Consider the following 18,629-nt stretch of genomic DNA (forward strand, 5'->3'; position numbering starts at 1 on the left):
GAGGCTAAGGCTATTTTGGCCATCACTAAAGCATCAGATTAGCCAGTCCATTTCTAAACCACACTCACAGGAAAAAGGAAGAAGTCAAAGACAAGGCTGCAATAGGCAGTGGGAACAAGCAAACTGCCCCACAACACACAAACACGCCCTCAGAACTGTTTAACTTGTGGCCAAGGCTGCGAAATCCTGAAGCTGAGCACCACAGACAATTCTCAGAAGGACCAGCGTATCAGTACAGGAATGATTTTCAGGAGCTGGCAATGGCCTGGGTGTAGAGCCAGGCTTTTGCCACTACACTGGGTACTGTAAGGACCCCCCCTTCCAAATCTACACCATCAAACTGGCCTTACAGGGGCACTCTGACACCTGCTGGCCCTCAGCCATCTGGGCTGGCAGGCCAGCCTGTTAGAAAACCCACAAAGAATCTTCCTAGAGAAGAAAGCCAAATCCCAGATCCTGGGTGCTAAGAGATGACAGGACCAGCGACCGTGAGACAGCAAAAACCAAAACCATCATGAGCTGCAGGGATTGCTGAGCAGTAACTGTGCTGTGCGTGGTTACAGAGCAATACCCCGTGTTTGGAATCGCTGTGACTGCACACTCTGGCTAGATGCTGTGGGCGCTTTTTTTTCCCCAGACACTACTAAACCTAGAAGCTGCTACTAAAGCCTGCGCAGGATGTGGCAAAACCTGTGCAGGGTGTGTCAGGACTTTACAGGCCCCGCTCCTTTGCAAATCCAAGCAACACTGAGAAAACAGAGTGACAGTTCACAGAGAGAGGTGACAGAGTGAGGTGACGTCTCCTGATGACAGTGGGACATGGGATTAAGCCCCATCGCACACAGTCCTCTAGTGAGAGTCAAGAATGGTCCTGGCCAGGTTACACTGAGTCAGAGGGAGAAATGAAATGAAGCATGTCAACACAGGCTGCATTTTCCTTGTAGGGCAGATAAGGAGAGTGCTGGAGGGCTCTCAGCAGGGAAGGAGCACAGTTGGCTTCAAAAAGTTGTGAAATCTTTGCCTATTTCCAGCCAGTGCCTTAGTGATGGGAAAGAATGAGCAATCATTCCTGGACTGGGAGGAAAAAAATAATTAGCTTTCTCAAATCATTATGGAAAATAAACCCCATAGTAAGTCATACAAAACCACCATCTGCCTAGCAAACCTCAAATGGCACAGTAAACTTGGTGAGCATCTCGTGGAAGAAGGAAGCTCCGTTTGCTCCTTTCTAGCTAGTACCCAAACGGCTGGTGGAGTTACAGGTAAATCCCAGTTACACCAGTTCACCTATAAATATAAGGAAGAAAAGCCTATTGTGAGGAAGGGTTCAGTAAGTTGCTTGGCAGAGTCCACACTTGGGACCATCACACCATCACTATTTAGATAGAACTCCTTCACTCCCAGAAGCCAAACTCCACTGACATGTCAAGCTAAGCCACCAATGGAGAATAAGGAAAATGGAGAATAAGGAAATATAATATCATGGAGAATAAGGAAAATACTGGCAGTGGGCAGGTTTAGAAGAGATATCAGGAAGGAAGATCTTCCCTGTGGGACTGGGGAGGCCCTGGCACTAGCTGCCCAGAGAAGCTGTGGCTGCTCCATCCCTGGAAGCGTTCAAGGCCAGGCTAGACAAGGCTTGGAACAATCTGGGACAGTGGAAGGTGTCCCTACCCAGGGCAGGGGCTGAAAGAAGATGATCTTTAAGGTCCCTTCCAACTCACACCGTTCCTTGACTCCACGATTCGGGAGGATGGAGTTGCAGAAGAAGATTACAAAGGGTGCAGGCTGCCTTTGCGGCAAAAAAAAAAAAAAACAAGGAAATTTTTAATTTCTTACCAAATACAATTGTGTATGAATAATAAAATCTGTGCTACTAGCGTGTGGGAGACTCATTGACTCGAGCCAATCTGTGATCAGCCCCAAGCTCTACTAGAGACTGTTTTGATGTGGCCTGTTCTACCAAAAGAAATCCACAGTTCAGCAAAGCTACTTTCAAGTTCTTAAATAACCTTTTAATGACTCTCTACTGCCTCCCAACTTCTTCCAGCCACTCGGAAGTCGTGTATCACACATCCAGCTTCGAAAAAAACAAACAGATGAACACTGATGCCCAATTTAATCAGAACATTGCTGCCAATCCCTGGAGATGAGGTTGTGCAACATGCTGCCAGGGGCAAGGAGCGCACTGCTGTGGTAAGCAATTTGTAACAGCAGTCAGGACAAGTGAAGAAATCAGCACTGGGGCTGGAGTGGGCATTTTCAGCAGCCTCGAGAAACACTCCCTGCCCTACATGAATTATAACCAAATGCCTCCCTCACAAGGAAGTCATAAGGCCCTTTTCCTTTTCTTAGGTAATATCTAAACATGCCCTTACCGACAGCACATGAGCAAGGAGCTCTGGGGTGAAATGGATCTTAAATACTGCAGCAATGCCAGCTTCACAGAGGCCATTTTTCTCTGCATTATTTATATATGCAGTATGTTTTTCATCTTACTATCCCAACAATACTGGTTTTACATTCCTAATCTAGTTTTCTTGTTGTTTTTTTTTTTTCCAGAGCAGTAAAAGTCTCCTTGATGTCCCCTCCTGCCTGAGCAAAACCTGTCTGTGAGGGAAAATCAAGTTTCTCACAGAAAAGAAGTTCAGACGCACGCTCTTTTTGAGAAGGTGAAAGATACCTTAAACATCTCCTTTCTCCATCTCCCATCAGTGACTTGTCAAAAATGAATGCACTTGTGCTCTAAGCCAGCAGAATTCAGTTACCAAGAAGGGGAAAAGGAAGAGAAAAACCACACAACTCGTATCCAAAGGAAAACACAAGTATTTCAAATTTACGAGTGTCAGAGGAAACCACCGCCTTAACCCCTTTAATTAAACATTGACAGAGTGCTCATCTGCATATCTTAATCTCGAGCAAACAAACCCATGTTTGGAGTCAGGTGTGTTTAGCAGGATTAGAGATCACTCTCCCTCTCACCCCACCACATTTAGGGCATGAAACAGAGATGAGAAAACACCATCAGGTTTGGGACTGATGGCTCTCTCCCAAGCCCCTTCTCAGCATGTTTTCCTGACTGGGAGATGCTATTAAGGAAACAAACATAAAAACCACAGGCTAACTTGGTGGGTTCCTCTTTGACAACGTGCCGGGGGAAAAGAAAACAACAAACCCTCATTTCTCTTACAACATGTGCTTAGCTAAGCCCCAGTTCAAATAAACAGCTGTGCCCAGACCTTGGCTCCGGGGGCAAGCCTGAGCCATGAGCTCAGCACACCTCTACCTCGCCTGATGCCAGCAAAGGGCTCGCAGGGTGAGCACAGCCTTCCCTGCCGAAAACTAATTCTTGCTGCAAGAAATTATTCCAGCTTTTCCAGGCAAAACCTGCACCGCCAGAAAGAGCTTTTTAACCAAAGCAACTGTGCCAGCAGAAGACAAAAGAGGCTGCCAAGTTCGTAATGGCCTTATTTAGTTGTTAACCTGTTTACTTGGCAGAGAAAAACCATCAGCAGCAGATGCCCTTCAAAGCAGTTCTTATTCACTAGCTCCGTGGGGATGTAAAGGCATGACCCCAAAACCACCACTGGAGCGTCCGGGCACTCGCAAATGGCTTTTCCTCCACACTCGACCCTCGAGTGGCAGCACTGCCCTGCGTCTAGACAGGGAGCTGATGTGGCAGAGCATGACTGAATTCATCACCACAGGAGGCTCACAGTGAGCCCCAGCAGCCATCATCTGTGGAGAGCGAAACACCAAACACCTCCCTTGGCAAGTGGCTGGGACATACACGCCTTCTAGAGAGAAAAGCAACGATATTGAAATTCCTTGAGGGACTTACCCTTGCCTTTGTTCTCCCACTGTTGCTTCCTTACAAGTCCAGCAAGCAGGAGCCAGCACAGAGGTTTTGCTGTGTCACTGGCAAGGCAGGAACTCAGCACCCACCTGCTCTCTGAGTGCTGAAGCTTTGGCAATCGCTCAAGGTAACAGGTTAGCAGCATGGAACATTCCTAACCTCCACTCTGTCCCTCTTCCCTTCCATCAGATCTGGCTGGGAAACTCCACACACTGCAACAGCTCTTCAGGCAAGTCTTGAGGTGACATTCCCACCTCTCAGTATGATTGTCAGCTACAGAAAAACAGGTCAGTTTTTATCCTTCCCTCCTTTTAGAAGCAACAGAAACCCCTCACTGCTGAGCAGACCTTTCAGCACTGTACTTCCAAACCTGGAAGTAAAATTCCATCAATCAATTTATTCCTACTGTCTGTAAACCTGCTTGGTCTAGTCCCTGCTCACCTCACTCCCTCAGCACGTTATGTGACGTATTCTGCTTTATTCAGGTCACTGCCTGCTCCCACCCCTCACTTGGTCATTCCACTGAGAGACACGCTGTAGTTCAAAGCAAGAGCTCCATCCGAGCTAACTCCAAGGGCCAAAGGATTTGCAAAAGCTAACAGAGAAAGCTCTCAGGAAGCAGACATGAATTCCATAAAATCATCTCACTCCTGTGAAAATGGTCCAGTGCAACACTAAGAAATAGCAGCCCACAAGTTTCAAATTGGACAGTTAACCTGGGCCTCTAAAAAAAGCTGAGAACCCTCATTTTGACCACTGAGGGACTAAGAACCCCCTGCCGTGGATGGGAGTCTCCTCTCGTCGCTGTGCTAAGCAGAGGCACTGAGGCAACGCTGCTGTTGGATGACAGCCACGTCCCCAGCACACACTGCTGCAGGAGCAGAACCAGCGTTTGGGACCCTGCAGGAGCTAGCCGCTAGCCCGAGCTGTGTGTCCAAGCCACCCCAGCCTTCTGGCTCCTGGTGGATTGTGCACAACATATCTTCATGGATTCTACTTAGCAAGAGCCTACTTCAAAGGCAGCCTGCAAGCTCCTCAGCCTCACCCTAGATTACAGCTGTACTGCTTCCTGTAAGGACTCCAAGCTCCCCCATCTCTGTGATCTGTTTCTTGGTTTGATTTCTGTGGAGCTACTTTGAAAACGAAGCTTCAATAATGAACACGAGCCAAGGATTGAGTCCAAGGCATCTCATTCTCATATCCTGCCAGATGAGTAAAACTGTATGAGCATATCAGAAGAGAATCAGCTCTACCATATGAGCATCTCCCCGTCCAACATCTGCCTCATCGAGAAATCTATTCCCTTGACATCTATCTCAACCTCTGCTCTTTCAAAAACAGCAACTGACAATTTCCCTCTAGCTCCTGCCATCCTCCCCAACCACTTCCACAGCAGCTCCAAGGTTAAAAGCACAGCCTCAAGGCACACCGTGCTGCCAGCAGTACAGGTGCTGCTGCGACTCATGGCCACAACAGCAACATGTCCAAGACCTCACATTGTCAGGCAGCCACCATTGGAACCAAGGACTTGCGGTTACTGACAGTTTGGGTATTTCAGATCCAAGTTCATTTTGACAAACAGACCACAGTCCCCTCAAAAATAAAACCCCAGCAATAACAAAAACTTAAACCAAACTACATACTGTAATTTTTTAACCAGATCAGAGACGGCATTGAAAGGTCTTGGGTGTTGTACTGCCAAAAAAAACAAACAAAAGTCCCCAAACAAAACATCCTGAAACCAAGGAGAAGTGGAAATCAGTACTTACATGAAGAGGCCGAGAATTCTAGTGTCTACATTTAATTTCCAGACTTAAAGTGCTTCCTAGTGAAAGAAAAGAAAATTCAAGGGACATCCTATTCCAGCCAGCAGGAAACGTCGTAGGACAGATCTAATCCCCTACAGAAATGTCTTCCAGGACGTGAAGCAACTACAGTTACCCGAGACAAGGATCAGAATGGGAACAGCCAGTACTTGAGCCTGAATATCCAGGCTCAGAGCTGAGAAGGTGCAATGACAGCACAGTGCAGGGATCCCCATCCAACACACGTGCCCGTGTAGGAAATGAAATGCAAAGGCTCAGTCCACGGGCAGCGGCGTGACAGACCAGGAAGGAGAACTGGGTTATATCCCAGCACTAGAGACAAGCAGAGGAGAAGAGAGAAACAAAACCACCTCAAAGGCAGCGCAACAAATGCGGAGACAGAAAATTCACGACAAAAGTGGCTAAAAGGAGAGTTCCACAGAAGGGCTTTGAAAGATCCAGAGATCTCCAGCCTGTGCTGCACAACGGGGAAACACAATTGCTACGTCTCCAGCAATGCTTTCTGACCTCCTGCCAATATGATCCCAGCTGGATTGTACCGGCGATCCCAGAAGCAATGCTAACAGCAGTCTTTAAAGCCAACAGTGCAACCAGATGCTGGAGGTGTCCTCATCTGAGGGCAACTGGCAAGTGCAGACTGTCAATAAAACATAAAATGCAGATGCATTATCACTTTGAGTGTATCATGGGTGAGCAACCTTGGGAGAAAAGGAAATTTCCAGACAGGAAGAGCTAGTGACTCATCTCCGGCATGGACGAATTCCATCAGTCCCACTGCAGGCATAGGCTAAGTCTAAGTCACTAAGAGATCTCAAGAAAGGCCATTATTTACATACCTAAGTAACAGCAAGCGTGTATCACAGGAATTAAAGCGTGACGTACAGCCGTGACATTTGGCAAACACATGAACAATTCCTTCTAAGAGTGTACCGTGCCACAGCAACCCCAAAGCTCAGCCCCACCTATCCTAAAATGCTGAATGGGCTGGGAAGCCACCAGCAGCGACACAACCACTGTCACACTGTCCTTCCAGGAAGAGGCTAGTCCTGTGCACGAGCCGTGGCTATGTCAAAGGGGAAGAGTAAACCTCAGCAGGAAAGAGCTGAAACTGCGAGATCAATCTGTTCTCCACAGCTAAAGGGCTAAGAATAGCAGGGGCACTCATTAGCCATAAAAACCTGAGCGTAAGTGCACGTACAACAGCACGAGGAATGCTGACAATGGAGAGCCTGACGGCTCCCAGCCTCAGGCAATATCCCTTCACTCCTCAATAGCTCAGACTGCTCAGTTCCACAAAACAGAGCTATATCCCTGAACCAGACCGGTCAAAGCAGCACGAGCTGCGCCAAAACCCCCGCTGGAAAAAGCTCTTCAGTCAGTTGACATGAGCCCACTCTCTAGACTACGCAGCAGAGACAGCAAAGAAATTTGGGCAAGGACAAGCACGCCTGGAATACCTACACGACTACACTGGACCATTGCAGGAACCCTCGGGGATGCAGCAGCGCTGCAGATCAGCAATGACACCTACAGAGCCAAGCGCTGCTCTTTGTGACTGCGGGCGCTCTCCTCACGAGGCGCAGCACGGACGGGACACAGGTGACTGACCAACCAGCCAGTCAATGACCTGAGGCCACCGTGCTGGGCCGAGGGCTCGGGGTAAAGGCCACGAGCCGCAGCGAGGACAGCACCAAAGGTGCAGGGGAAGATCAACAGAGAACAGCAGCTATGGCTTCAGCAAAGCAGCGGAGGCAAATCTGAAGGGAACGATGAGTAAAGAGCACACGGTCAGCGTACATCCAGAGCTGGTGCTGAAACCAGGAGGAGCTAGGAAAAGCCCTGGCAAGCAGATGGGTTAACTCAGCAGAACTACGCAGAGAAGAGGACTAGAAAACCTGAGACGGCCAAGTGGAGCAGGGCAGAAGCCACAGGCTCAAGAAGGCTGTGTCCGAGTCAAACGCCGGAACACTGGCTTTAACTTGTCTGTTAAAACTTGCATGAGATCATGTTTCTAGCAGTTGTTAAAAGACAAGTCACAACCGCTTAGAAGGAAATTGGAGAGAAAAGCACAAAATACAACACAGGAGAAAGCACAGGATGTCCTCTGAAAGAGCTGCTGTGGCAACATTTTTGTAAATAACTCCCAGAAACCAGCAGCTTTTTTCCAAGCCAGGCAGCACTACGAGCCAGCAAACATCCATGGCGCAAGCTGGACAACCTTGACTTCCTGGAGATCATATATGGCATGTCCAAGCTGCCCAGGACATTGGGAAGAGCAGCCAGCAGAAATCCAAGAAACGAGCAATAGCCTGCAATCTCATTTAGCCTCCATCTTATTCACACAGCTCTCATATTCTCTACACCCATGGACTGAAACTCAGACCCAAGAAGACAAGTCACCTGCACACAAGAGCCTCCAGTTTGGGCTCTGAGCATTCCATTACACCCACCTGAGAGAAAATAAACCCCTGCACTGCTCACTGCCAGTGTGGAACCCACATTCCTTGTCACTACTGGATTTCAATCAGCGTCTGGAGATGCATCCCCAGTCCAGGTTGCTTGGGCACGGTAAGCACTGTGCATAGCCCCAGCTAGCAGAGCAGCTAGGTGTTGTACTTGGCAGCAGGCTGCTGCTCGGGGCTGAGCGCGGGCGAGAGCTCAGCCCTGAAGGCTGCCGTGGCTCACACCCAGCGGGATTAGCGTTATCCGTGTGCTAATGCTCACTCCCAGCACAGCAACAGCTGGTGGCTGCACGGAAGGCCTTCTGGTGACAAACCCCTGCCATTAGCTCAGCCTTCTCTGGTCATTCACTTAATCCAGTGGCGTTTGCTCTACTCCACTCCCTGCTGCCGGAGAGCAAGACTGATCTCATTCCGTGCACTATTTATCCTCTGGCCGAGCGAGGAAGTGACCTCTTCCTTCTTTACCTTTTCCACAGCCATTCACTGTTAAACCCCAATGCTGCTCCTGCAGCCAGCCCAGGGACTGCGACACGATGACCTCCAGTGGCAGATTCCTGCATGGATTTCTCCCCTTTATCACTAGGCTACAGGGACTGCAGCTCACTTTTGCCGTCAGTTTCTATTTCAAGACCAAACTTCTCCTAAGTTTCCTTTCCTCACTAATGGTCACAGCTTTCATTGTTCTAGGTGAACTAACACAGCTAACGTTGCACTGACGGCTTTTAATATCTTTTAAAGCAAATAAATAGACTTCCATTGGCCAGGAATCTGGGCCAGCGGCATCAGAACATCGCAGAGCAAAACCTAAAACCAAGGCTGCCTGCCTTTTCCATTATTTAACAGCACACTTCAGACCTACAAAACAGCACATCAATTTTAACAAATGCCTCTTCCCGGGCTCCTGGAGGCATGGGGAGACATCAATATTTTAAAGACAAAAACAGTGAAGCTAAGAGTGATTTATTTACTCACAGTCACGCAGAGAGTCTAAACGGGAGCTGGAAAAAACCACCTGGTGGCCCATACACTTGGTTATGCTGAAAGCTCTTGGCAAGAGCTCGTGCACACTGTGTTTTCCTAAGATATACCTCATCACTGCTGCATACGTGTACACTTCTCTGGTCTAAGCATAACAGTTCAGTCCGTTTCTCCTGGGTCATTTTTATTTCACAAAGAGATTCCCGACTATCTAATTACTAGAAAAAGAACAGAAGCAATTCAATACTTACCATATTTATATACAAGCCCATTATTACAAAGTCTGCTTAAATAAACAAAAAACAGTACTAGTAAGTAACTGGCACCAAATTACAGAAAATTAGGTTCTACCTACAAAACTGGTAGGTAGTTTGTTTTAAGAAGCATCTAGAGATGAGAATATGAACTTAAGTAAACTTAGAAGAGAACTGAAAATCCACTATATAGAAAACAGCTACAAGGACTGAGAATAAAATGAGGCAATATTAAGACCATTCCTCACACGGGTACTTGCATCACAATTAAAACTTCACTAATCAGTACTTCAGTCTGTTTTCTAACTGGAAAAAAAAACAGCATCCCAATTTTGTTTCCTGATCTTGATTAAAACAAGCAAGCATTCCTAGGCAATTCCATCAGAGTATCTCTTACCCAAGGGAAGAGAAAGGGACACAACACCCAAAGGCTGAAAAACAATCCTCACCAAACAGCAGACACCAGTTCAGAAACTTTTCGCATCTCTAAAAGGCAAAAGCCAACACAACAATCCTGGTTTGTGGTAGCCTGGGAATAGATGCAAGCAAAGGAAATACTGACAGGTTCTGAAGGCTGAGGCACTGCTGGAGCTGAGGTCTAAGGCGAGGCACAGGCAGACCAGTCTCAGGCCATCTCTGCTGCCGTCTGCGCTGCGCCTGTCCTACATACAAATAACTGCAGCTCCGTGTGCTCCAGGCCAGCCACTTGCAGATCCCCCAGGAGCTGGGGGGCCAGTGGGGTGTGTGTTTGGGGTTTGGTATTGTTTTCTTCTCTGCAGCAATTAAAAACATTCTTATAATTGGTCATGACTTTGCTTCTTCCAACCCAAACTTGGCAGGCAGAGATTTTGTAAAGCTTTCTGGAACGGGCTGCAGATAACCTGCCACAGAATTTCTGTGCGCTCTCTGTGATGGGTTTCAAAAGGAGTCTTTATTAGAACTCAGACATGTTTACTTCCTTGCAACGAGCACTGTCATTCCAATTCCTGTAATTAAATCCACAATTTTGACAGCTGAAACTGTAGAAATAATTGCACTGTTAGTCAAAATGAGTTGTTACTGTTCAGACTCTTGCCAAGAATGCTTTAAAAGCTTGTACTATGTGTTTCAAGTAAATCTGAAGTGAATCTTCGTCCATTCCACCTCACTTCCTTTCTGGAGCAAAGATCTTCAAAATCTTTCCTTTTACTGTGCAACCTTTCAGTCCTGCACAAGCTTTTCTGCCAGACTACTGCTACTTTCCATACCACAAAAATATTATCCAACGCTCTTGTATGAGCCCTGTCACACACACGGTGCACTTGATGTGTCCCTGTCCCACGAGTTCATTTCCCACACATCAAAAAAAAGTGAAGTCATCAGTTTCTCAGCAATCTTAGACCTATTTTACACCAAATACAACTATTGCACCAGTATTACCAACGAGCAATCCGCAGCATTACCTCTTTTATGAGACAAGAAGCCAACGCCATTGAGCACTAAAAAGTCTTTCCAACCACTTTTATTTTTCAGCCAATGGTTAGGGAATGCCAGCACAACTCCAGCCATAAAGGAAGAAATCTCATCTCCAGCAAGCAGGTAGCAGAAGCACCATGGTCGACAATGAAAAGCTTCACAATAAAATTTTGCCTTCAGAAGCCGACTGTGCACTCAAAATTGTTTAAAGCAGAACAAGGCAGCTCAATAAAACCCAGCACTGGAGATGGGTAACCTGAAGTTTGTTTTCTGCACCTGGAACAAGAGGCTCAGGCAGCAGCTACTCCACACAGGTATCCACGTCTTACTGCAAGCAGGTGAGACTGAAAAACCTACTTCCAACAGTGCAGGATCTGGGATAAGCACCCAGAAGGCTCAGTGAACACATGGAAGCAGCTGGAACAAAGGCAGGAAGCCACCTCTCACATCCCTAATGCGATTATGGGATGGTTTAGCAACACGTCATTTACAGATGGAGGCCATTTGCAAAATGCCCTTCTGCCCAGGGCAGTGCCTAGCAAACATATTCCTCTCCAGGAGAAGAGGACTGACCAGCAACAAACACAGCACTGTTTTTGGAAAAGCTAAAAAAAATTAGTAAAAACACCCCAAATATCCTGGTTCACAGTGCATAACAGAAGCAGATATAAAAATTCACTTGCTATATACGGAATTTCGGTCACATTTGGCTTTAATTCAGTGCATTCTACGAAGAACTTCTTCTATGAAAAGCATCAGAAAACAATTTTGTGCGCCTTAAACCAGAAAATTCCAGGTTATCATAAAATGCCCTCAGCAGAAAAAAACGGTTTTTCACCTTTTACTTCCTGGGAACAAGAAAACATCCATTACAAATCCACGCAGCTAAAAAAACAGTGAAGAGATCTAAAAACCAGCTACCTTCTTCAAAATTAAACAGCAGTTGGGCACAAAATAAATTAGAAACACCTATAAAATACTCTAGAATTCATTGGTCTGATCAAAAACTGGCACAGCATTTGGCAATGCTCAGAATCCTTGTCTCTTCAGAATCTGTGCATGTCGCTTCACATAATACTGAACAGACGTACCGATTTATTCAATAATTCCCCTATTCCCAAAGTTTATTTGCTCCTCACAACCAAATCACCGGGACTGAGTCGTGCCTCTCCAGAGGCCTCCCATAAAAGAAGGAAGAAGCTGCACTTGGATCACACAGAAGTTTGCAATGCTTTGACTCTGTCTGCACTTCAAAGAGGATTACAATGTGCTCAAAAATTCCTTGACCTGCAAGAGAAACAAATACTGTCAATCACACTAAGTGTTTATCAACCGAAATAGGCAGCAAGCATATTTACCCCTCCTCTGCTTTATGCTTTGCTACAACCTAAAGAAACAGGGAACCAGCAGCTCTGCCTCAGCCGTGCCATTACCTGTCCATCAAGAACATTTCCAGACGTGGTCCCTGTCATTTGGGAGAGACGCCATGGAATGATGCTCACCTCTCCTGCGGCCCTGAACTAGAGCCCTCTGTCACAAAGGACCGCATTGCAAGCAGGTGTCACCCAGACAGGAGGGGGATAATGGCCACCTCAGAAGAGCTGTCATTTGGACGCCACGGAGTCACGCCCACTGCCTGCACACCAGCTGGATGTAACAACCCCGGGCACCTAACCACGATGCCTCTTGGAACCTGAGCCTGGCAAAGAAACAACCAAGCACTACCTACCAAAACCACACTGCTCGGAGGAAATCCAATCCTGGAGATCAGTGTCAAGCTCACAACTCCTGCCTTTAAGTTTCAGGAACGTCCCTGGAACTAGGCTGTGATACAGCCTGAACTGGGAGCATTTTCCTCTGTCCACTCAAGCCAGGCTACTCCACAACACAAAAGGAACCGTTTATTAGAGGACATGATGTTATTCTTTTGGCAAAGGCTCTCCTACACAGATCCCATCTGTACACATGTTGTCCAAATTCTTGATGTGAAATGGAAACAGGTCTTGGATCACACTCTCCAACTGTGACCCTTCCCTTCCCAGGTCAGGGCTCAAAGAGGTGGGGAAAAAAAGAAGAGGTCAAATCCCTTCCTGTAGAGAAGGGAATACGTAAGTGTGCCAAGACTAACTTGAAAGGCACCACGAGAAAGCCAAGCTTCACTTCAGAGAGCAGCACCAGCAATCCTGCATGGAAAAGCCTGTCAGGATTTACACACTAGGCTCAGTTTAAGGATGAGCACCACAACAGAGGGAAGAAGAAAGGACACAGGGGCGTCCCCACAAAGCCCACTGTACCCAGCCTCATCAAGTGTACCTCTTCCCTGGCTCCATTCAGGAAATGCCAAAAAACAGGGCCAACACAGAGCATAGGTTGTTGCCAGGTAACCTGATGGCTACCCCAGAGAAAATTCCTGCAAAATCCACACTAAGTTGGCCGAGCTTGGCCTTATCTCATCTGGTGCAGCTGGGAAGCAGGCTCCCTCCACAGCTGCCATCTCCGGTCATCCCATCGATTAACAAGCTCAACCAGGAAGACTGGTTTTAATCAGGTGAACACTTCCACTCCTAGGTGGATCAAGGGAGATCAAAGAACAAAGCTGCTTTTCTGGTGAAGGAACACATGATTTCTGAAGAATGGAAAAACGTGTGCAAACCACTGCTGAGCTCTGTAAGTCATTGCAGCTACTCAGATCAAAGTCAAGTTGTCCTCGCTCGACTCCCACTGGGATTCAAGTATGGAATACCCGAGCAGTTAAATGATAAAGGTTTGGCCTAGCTTTAAAATATGTATTGCCATAGGCTGTAAAACTGGTCATTACCTGAATGGAACTCTGTGACTGACGTATTCTAGAAGGGTGACTAGAGTGTAAAGTGTATTTCTAGAGCAATGTGAATCACCAGTTTGTGCTGCTTGTCAAAGTTTACCTTTTCGATCATGTCATCATATTTGTCCTTTTTGCCTTTGAAGTCTTCGTTGACGTCGAGCGTTAAAATGGGAATTTCCTGCAGATAGTCAAAATCTGTTCTGTATTGGGAGAGGAACAAAGCAAATATTAGTAGCTGGAAATCAAGCAGAGAGCCGTCAAATCCCCGTCAGCGTTTTCATTGCTAAGAATCCCCCAAGAAAAAGTGCATAAGAGTCCCCCAAGAAACAGCCAGGAATTCTGAATTTACAGCGCGGCTCCTGGGACGCAGCAGTGATTCCCAGACACGGTGCTCCCCCAGCTCCTGATGGAATATCAGCACTCTGTGTGTTCAAGCCGGCTCAGCTGAAGCCTCTGCTGCTCAGAGCTCTGCGTGAAGAGAACTCGGAGCACGCTGCAATAATGAATGTGCTGGAAAGACACTACTCCTAAGGAAACACTGACAGCAATGTGCCTGCAGTTCAGATCTGCACATCATAAGAAAAGCTGAAGTTTCACGGGTAGAAGAAGCCCCACAGAACATCCCTGCAAAGATTTATCCATCCTCAAGGAACCACTCAACAAACCCTACCGCAGTGTCCTGTGCTGGAGCCAGCTTTCATGCTTGTAGTGAAGCTTCTCCAGATATTCAATGGGGATTTCTTGTTCTTCATCTCTTCCACGCAAGTAAATCCTATTCAAGCATTTCTAAAGGCAAGAGGCAGCAAATAAAAATAAGTAAACTGCTGTATTGCATGCCAAGAGCACAGAAATATCCCAATTTAAAATAAGCAAATGTTTAAAATCCTTTGTTGCCATCCCGAGCGCACCTAAAACCTCAGCAACAAGCCAAAACTGTTTTTAAGTGTTGTACTCTGTAATTTAAATACACGTTCTTTTCTTAAATACAAAACCAAAAAGCCCTCAGAGTTACTCCAGTGCGTTACATTCCACAGTTTTTTACAACCACAGCCAAACTGAAGGCACGGAAGCTGGAAGCAAAGAAATATCAAAGGGATCTCTAAGTTCATCAGAGCTCTTTTAACCTCCTGTTTTTCTCTTGTTCAAGCAGATTTCACACTCAAGGGAGGTATTTTTCTGTTCTCTCCTTTCAAGCAAATATTAGATGGCCCAAGATGAAAGCACGGTCATAAGGCCACATGCAGGGCGTGCTGTCACCTGGCTTATGTCCAGCGCCCCAGGTGTAGGGGCTTCACAGAGCACCCCCACATCAGCTCTACCATCATGGGAAACCTGTCTGCATTCCCTGTACAGCTACAATCCCACGACAGCTGTTTCCCAGAGGGATTTTGTGCTTCCCTGCGGTCGCTCGCTTTATTGGTGCCGTCACGTTGGTACCCCTCACCTCAGGAGTGGCTCGGAGATAAATGATCCCATCCAGAGCCAGCCTCGAGCCAAACTGTTTATTCATCCAGTCGTGCCAGTCCTGGTAAATGGTCCACTCGGTCTCGTTCATGCAGTCAGACTCGTACAAATTAGCAGCAAAGATGTACCTGCGGATGGACACGGAAGCGATGGAAACAACCTCTCTGGGACACAGGAATCCCTCGGCGCGCCTCAAATACAGTAACTAGAGAAGAAGCTGAGCGGGGACACTGCAGCATCTCTGAGGACCTCCTGGAGTGGAATAAACTGGTATTCTCCTCCTGGAGCTGTGTGCATGAAGACCACCACCATTTAGAGCTCAGGTGTGCAGGAATAACCCCCAGAACACAGCTCTGGCTCGTACCCAAGTGATTTATTTACAATAAATTAAAACACATGAATTTTTTGCACTACATTACAACAGGGGGAACACCTAAGGATTACGGGATGGGATTCAGTTATCAGGTCTCCCCTTCTGAATCCAGAAACGCAGGGCAGGCCATTTACTTAGACATTCTGCTGCTGGCCATCAACTAAAGCACGACGAGTTCCACCTCAACACGAGGGAGAACTTCTTCCCACGAGGGTGGCCAAGCAGCAGCACGGCTGCTTAGGGAGGCCACGGAGTCTCCCTCTGGAAGCATTTCAACCACCCGGACGCGCTCCTCCGCCACCTGCTCGGGGTCACCCTGCCTTGGCTGGGGGCTTGGACCGCAGAGCTCCCTTCTAGCCTCGGGAAGGGAGAATCCTGCCCTGGAGGGCTCCCTCCCCACGCACCTGTCGCTGTAGACGGAGCGCTCGAAGAACAGCACGGGGCTCTGCGCGCGGCCCGGCTCGGCGTCCAGGGCGCGGAGCTGCGCGCGGATCCTGCTGAGGCACGCGTACGTCTGGAAGGTGAAGGCCCAGCGCTCCGGCCGCTCGTACATCATGCGCAGCACGTTCCCGCCGCTCCTCTGCGACGTGCTCAGCTCCTGGGCCCAGGGGGAGAACAGACACGCTGCCTGGTCCTGGCCAAACGCGGCCGAGGGGAAGGCAGGAGCCGCGCGCGCCCGGTCAGCTTTACACCGGGTTAGCCAGAACGCACCGTGCTCTGTGCCGGGCCTAAAAAAATATCTCCAGTCCCTCAAAAGCCACCTGCACGGGAGGTGGCAGCTGGATTGCCAGTGGAATTACAGTAAAAAAATAAAAAATAACCCCACCAGTAACACCCAGTGAGCAGCAGCTCTCGGTTTGCTCAGACGCTTCAGAGCACACTTTCCACGGCACAGGAACAAGCCTCTGCACTCACCTGGTTAGTTCACAGTGCCTACAAAGTTACTCTTGACCACTTTCAGAAATTACGCCCAAGAGGAACTCAGACCTTGTGAAAGCAGTCATCAAAAGTGTTGCTATCACACAGAGTCCGAAAAACTTCCACTCAGCTGGATACACGCTGAAATCAGAGGTAGGTGTGACTTTTTCCCCCCTCTTTTACCTCACAATCATCTCCAGAGCTTTGCTGCACATTGCACCATCTAGCTACAGGCTCGGGAACCACTTCCCACTCCTCGCTGGCTTGTTTCAGGATATCCACAAAGGTGGATTTCCCTGCAGCTGTAGGAAAAGCATCCAGGAGCAACATCAGTGAGAAACCACCCACAGCAGTGCTATTTAACTGGAGCTCAACTCCGCCTCGCACCCCCCATAAACCACCCTCCCGCACCCACCGTGAGCCAGATCGATTAATGGAGCACCAGGGAGTTTTTGTTGCTCTGAATTTAAACACGCTGGACAATAGGCACCTTTGGATACTTTGAGGGGTGCTGCACAGGGCCAGGAGTGGGACTCGGAGATCCTTATGGAGCCCTCCCAGCTCGGGAAATTCCGTGATTCTGGGCGCTTTACACCACAAACGGGAAAGACTTATCCCGGATTTCCACACCAAACAGGTCAATCAGTTAGAAACTCTAATAGAAAGCTTTTTTTAATCTCGTAACTTTTACGGAGTCGGGATAAAGTCTCTGACATGACGGATTGGCTTTTGTTCGTGCCTCCGGCCCTGATTAAAAGCCTTTTACGGCGGGAAAACAGCCAGGAAAACCTTGTGGAAACATCCCTGCTGCTCCGCTCTGCCGTAGTGGGAAGAGCCCTCACACAGGCTAAAGGGGGGAAAGGGAAGAAGGGAAAAAGAGGGGGGAAAGGGCAAAGAGGGGAATGACAGATGGAAGGGGAGAGGTAAGGAAGAAGCGGAAGGGAGGAAAAACAATTAAAAAAAGGCAGGAGGGAGGCAGGCGGGCAGTGAAGAGCCCTCAGACGTGCCTCCCGCGGACGCGGCCGAAAGCACCGACCGCCGCGGAAGCCCCCCCTCCCTTCCCCCATCTCTTTTCCCCCGCCTAGGCGGGAGGCACCGACTCACCGATGTTGCCCTCCACGGCGACCTTCTTGAGGCGGCCGCCGGCCCGGCTGCGCTTGGGCGGGGTGGCCATGGCGGCCTCGGGGTGAGGGGGGGGTGGGGGGGGGGGGGCGCCTGAGGGGGCGCGCGCCGGACGCGGCCTGAGGGGGCTGGGGGGGGGGGGGGGGGGGGGGGGAAGGCGCGAGCCCGGCCCGGGCCCCGCGCGCGCCGCCTTCAAATTTTGGCGCGCGGCGGCGGCGGCGGGCCGCTGACGTCACCGGCTCGCGGTGCCCGCCGCAGGCGAGAGCAGCGGCGCGCGGAGCGCATCGATGGCGCCGGGGAGCGCCCCCCGCCCCGCCGGCAGCGCGGGGGGGAGGACAAAAGGGACACGGGAAAAGGGGGACAAAGCCAGCCACCCCCACCCCGGCGTGCCTTGGAAATTCCTCCGGGAACGGCCTGGCAGCGGCACGAGAGCCGGCTCCCAAGGAGATCGGCGGCACTTGAAGTTAGAGGGCTGCTGGTGAAAATCGTTGGGAAGACATGGCCAATTCTAGGAAGGAGTTCTTGGCTTCAGGAAGGAATTGCTCCCGGCCAGGGTGAGCAGGCCCTGGCAATGGGTGCCCAGAGAAGCTGTGCCTGCCCCTGGATCCCGGGCAGTGCCCAAGGCCAGGCTGGACATTGGGGCTTGGAGCAGCCTGGGATAGTGGGAGGCATCCCTGCCCATGGCAGGGGCTGGAATGGGATGGGCTCTAAGGTCCCTTCCAACCCAAACCAATGCGGGATTCTGTGAAAGCCTAAAAGCTCCCCAACAGAAACAAATTGAACGGGGAAAAATCCTGAGCCAAAGGGGACGGGCACCAGCAGCCAGGCAGTTACAGCCCCAGATTTGTGTAAAAAATCCCAGTAAAAGCTGAATTTTTAACCACCTTGTTCCGAAGTGCCCTCCAGCCACGTGTGAGAGCAACTTAGCACGGGGCAGGGCACTTCAGAACCCCTGGTGGATGGGAGGGCAGGAAACCTGGAGCGCTCCAGAGAAAGAAAAGCCTAAAAAAGTCACCAGTGCTGCGGGGCAGGGCCCAAAGGGGAGCCCGCTGCACCTCCTGTGGCACCGGCCAGCCAACAGCATCCTTGGCTGTGTC

The 18,629-nt window shown here is 49.1% G+C and overlaps 2 protein-coding genes across 4 annotated transcripts in view; both read right to left on the reverse strand.

The window, feature by feature from the left end:
* Positions 1-10,048, reverse strand: part of SLC4A4 (solute carrier family 4 member 4) — a 152,597-nt gene extending 142,549 nt beyond the window's left edge. The window contains exon 1 of one of the 3 annotated variants that reach the window (XM_038136531.1): positions 9,939-10,048. The gene's annotated coding sequence lies outside the window, so the exon portion shown is untranslated. Of the gene's footprint in view, positions 1-3,841; positions 4,168-5,625; positions 5,775-9,938 lie in introns of those variants that run through there. The other 2 variants (XM_038136532.1, XM_038136530.1) reach the window with 2 other exon arrangements.
* Positions 10,049-10,862: 814 nt separating this feature from the next.
* Positions 10,863-17,608, reverse strand: DCK (deoxycytidine kinase). Its single transcript, XM_038136536.1, has 7 exons — positions 17,515-17,608; positions 16,594-16,712; positions 15,897-16,090; positions 15,100-15,247; positions 14,326-14,441; positions 13,756-13,855; positions 10,863-12,118 (listed from the first exon to the last, which is right to left on the reverse strand). Exons 1-7 carry the CDS (start codon positions 17,582-17,584, stop codon positions 12,092-12,094), a joined length of 774 nt encoding a protein of 257 aa, XP_037992464.1. The 5' UTR covers positions 17,585-17,608; the 3' UTR covers positions 10,863-12,091.
* Positions 17,609-18,629: the final 1,021 nt, after the last annotated feature.

Source organism: Motacilla alba, chromosome 4, assembly GCF_015832195.1.
Source record: "Motacilla alba alba isolate MOTALB_02 chromosome 4, Motacilla_alba_V1.0_pri, whole genome shotgun sequence".
Classification (NCBI taxonomy): Eukaryota; Metazoa; Chordata; class Aves; order Passeriformes; family Motacillidae; genus Motacilla; species Motacilla alba.

Excerpts from the sequence above, each read along its gene's own strand:
- DCK (XM_038136536.1), bottom strand. The coding sequence starts at position 17,584 with ATGGCCACCCCGCCCAAGCGCAGCCGGGCCGGCGGCCGCCTCAAGAAG. Across the intron at positions 16,091-16,593 it reads GCTCTGGAGATGATTGTGAG|GAGCTGAGCACGTCGCAGAG; the intron begins GTAAAAGAGGGG and ends CCCTGGGCCCAG. Across the intron at positions 15,248-15,896 it reads CGCTCCGTCTACAGCGACAG|GTACATCTTTGCTGCTAATT; the intron begins GTGCGTGGGGAG and ends GTCCATCCGCAG.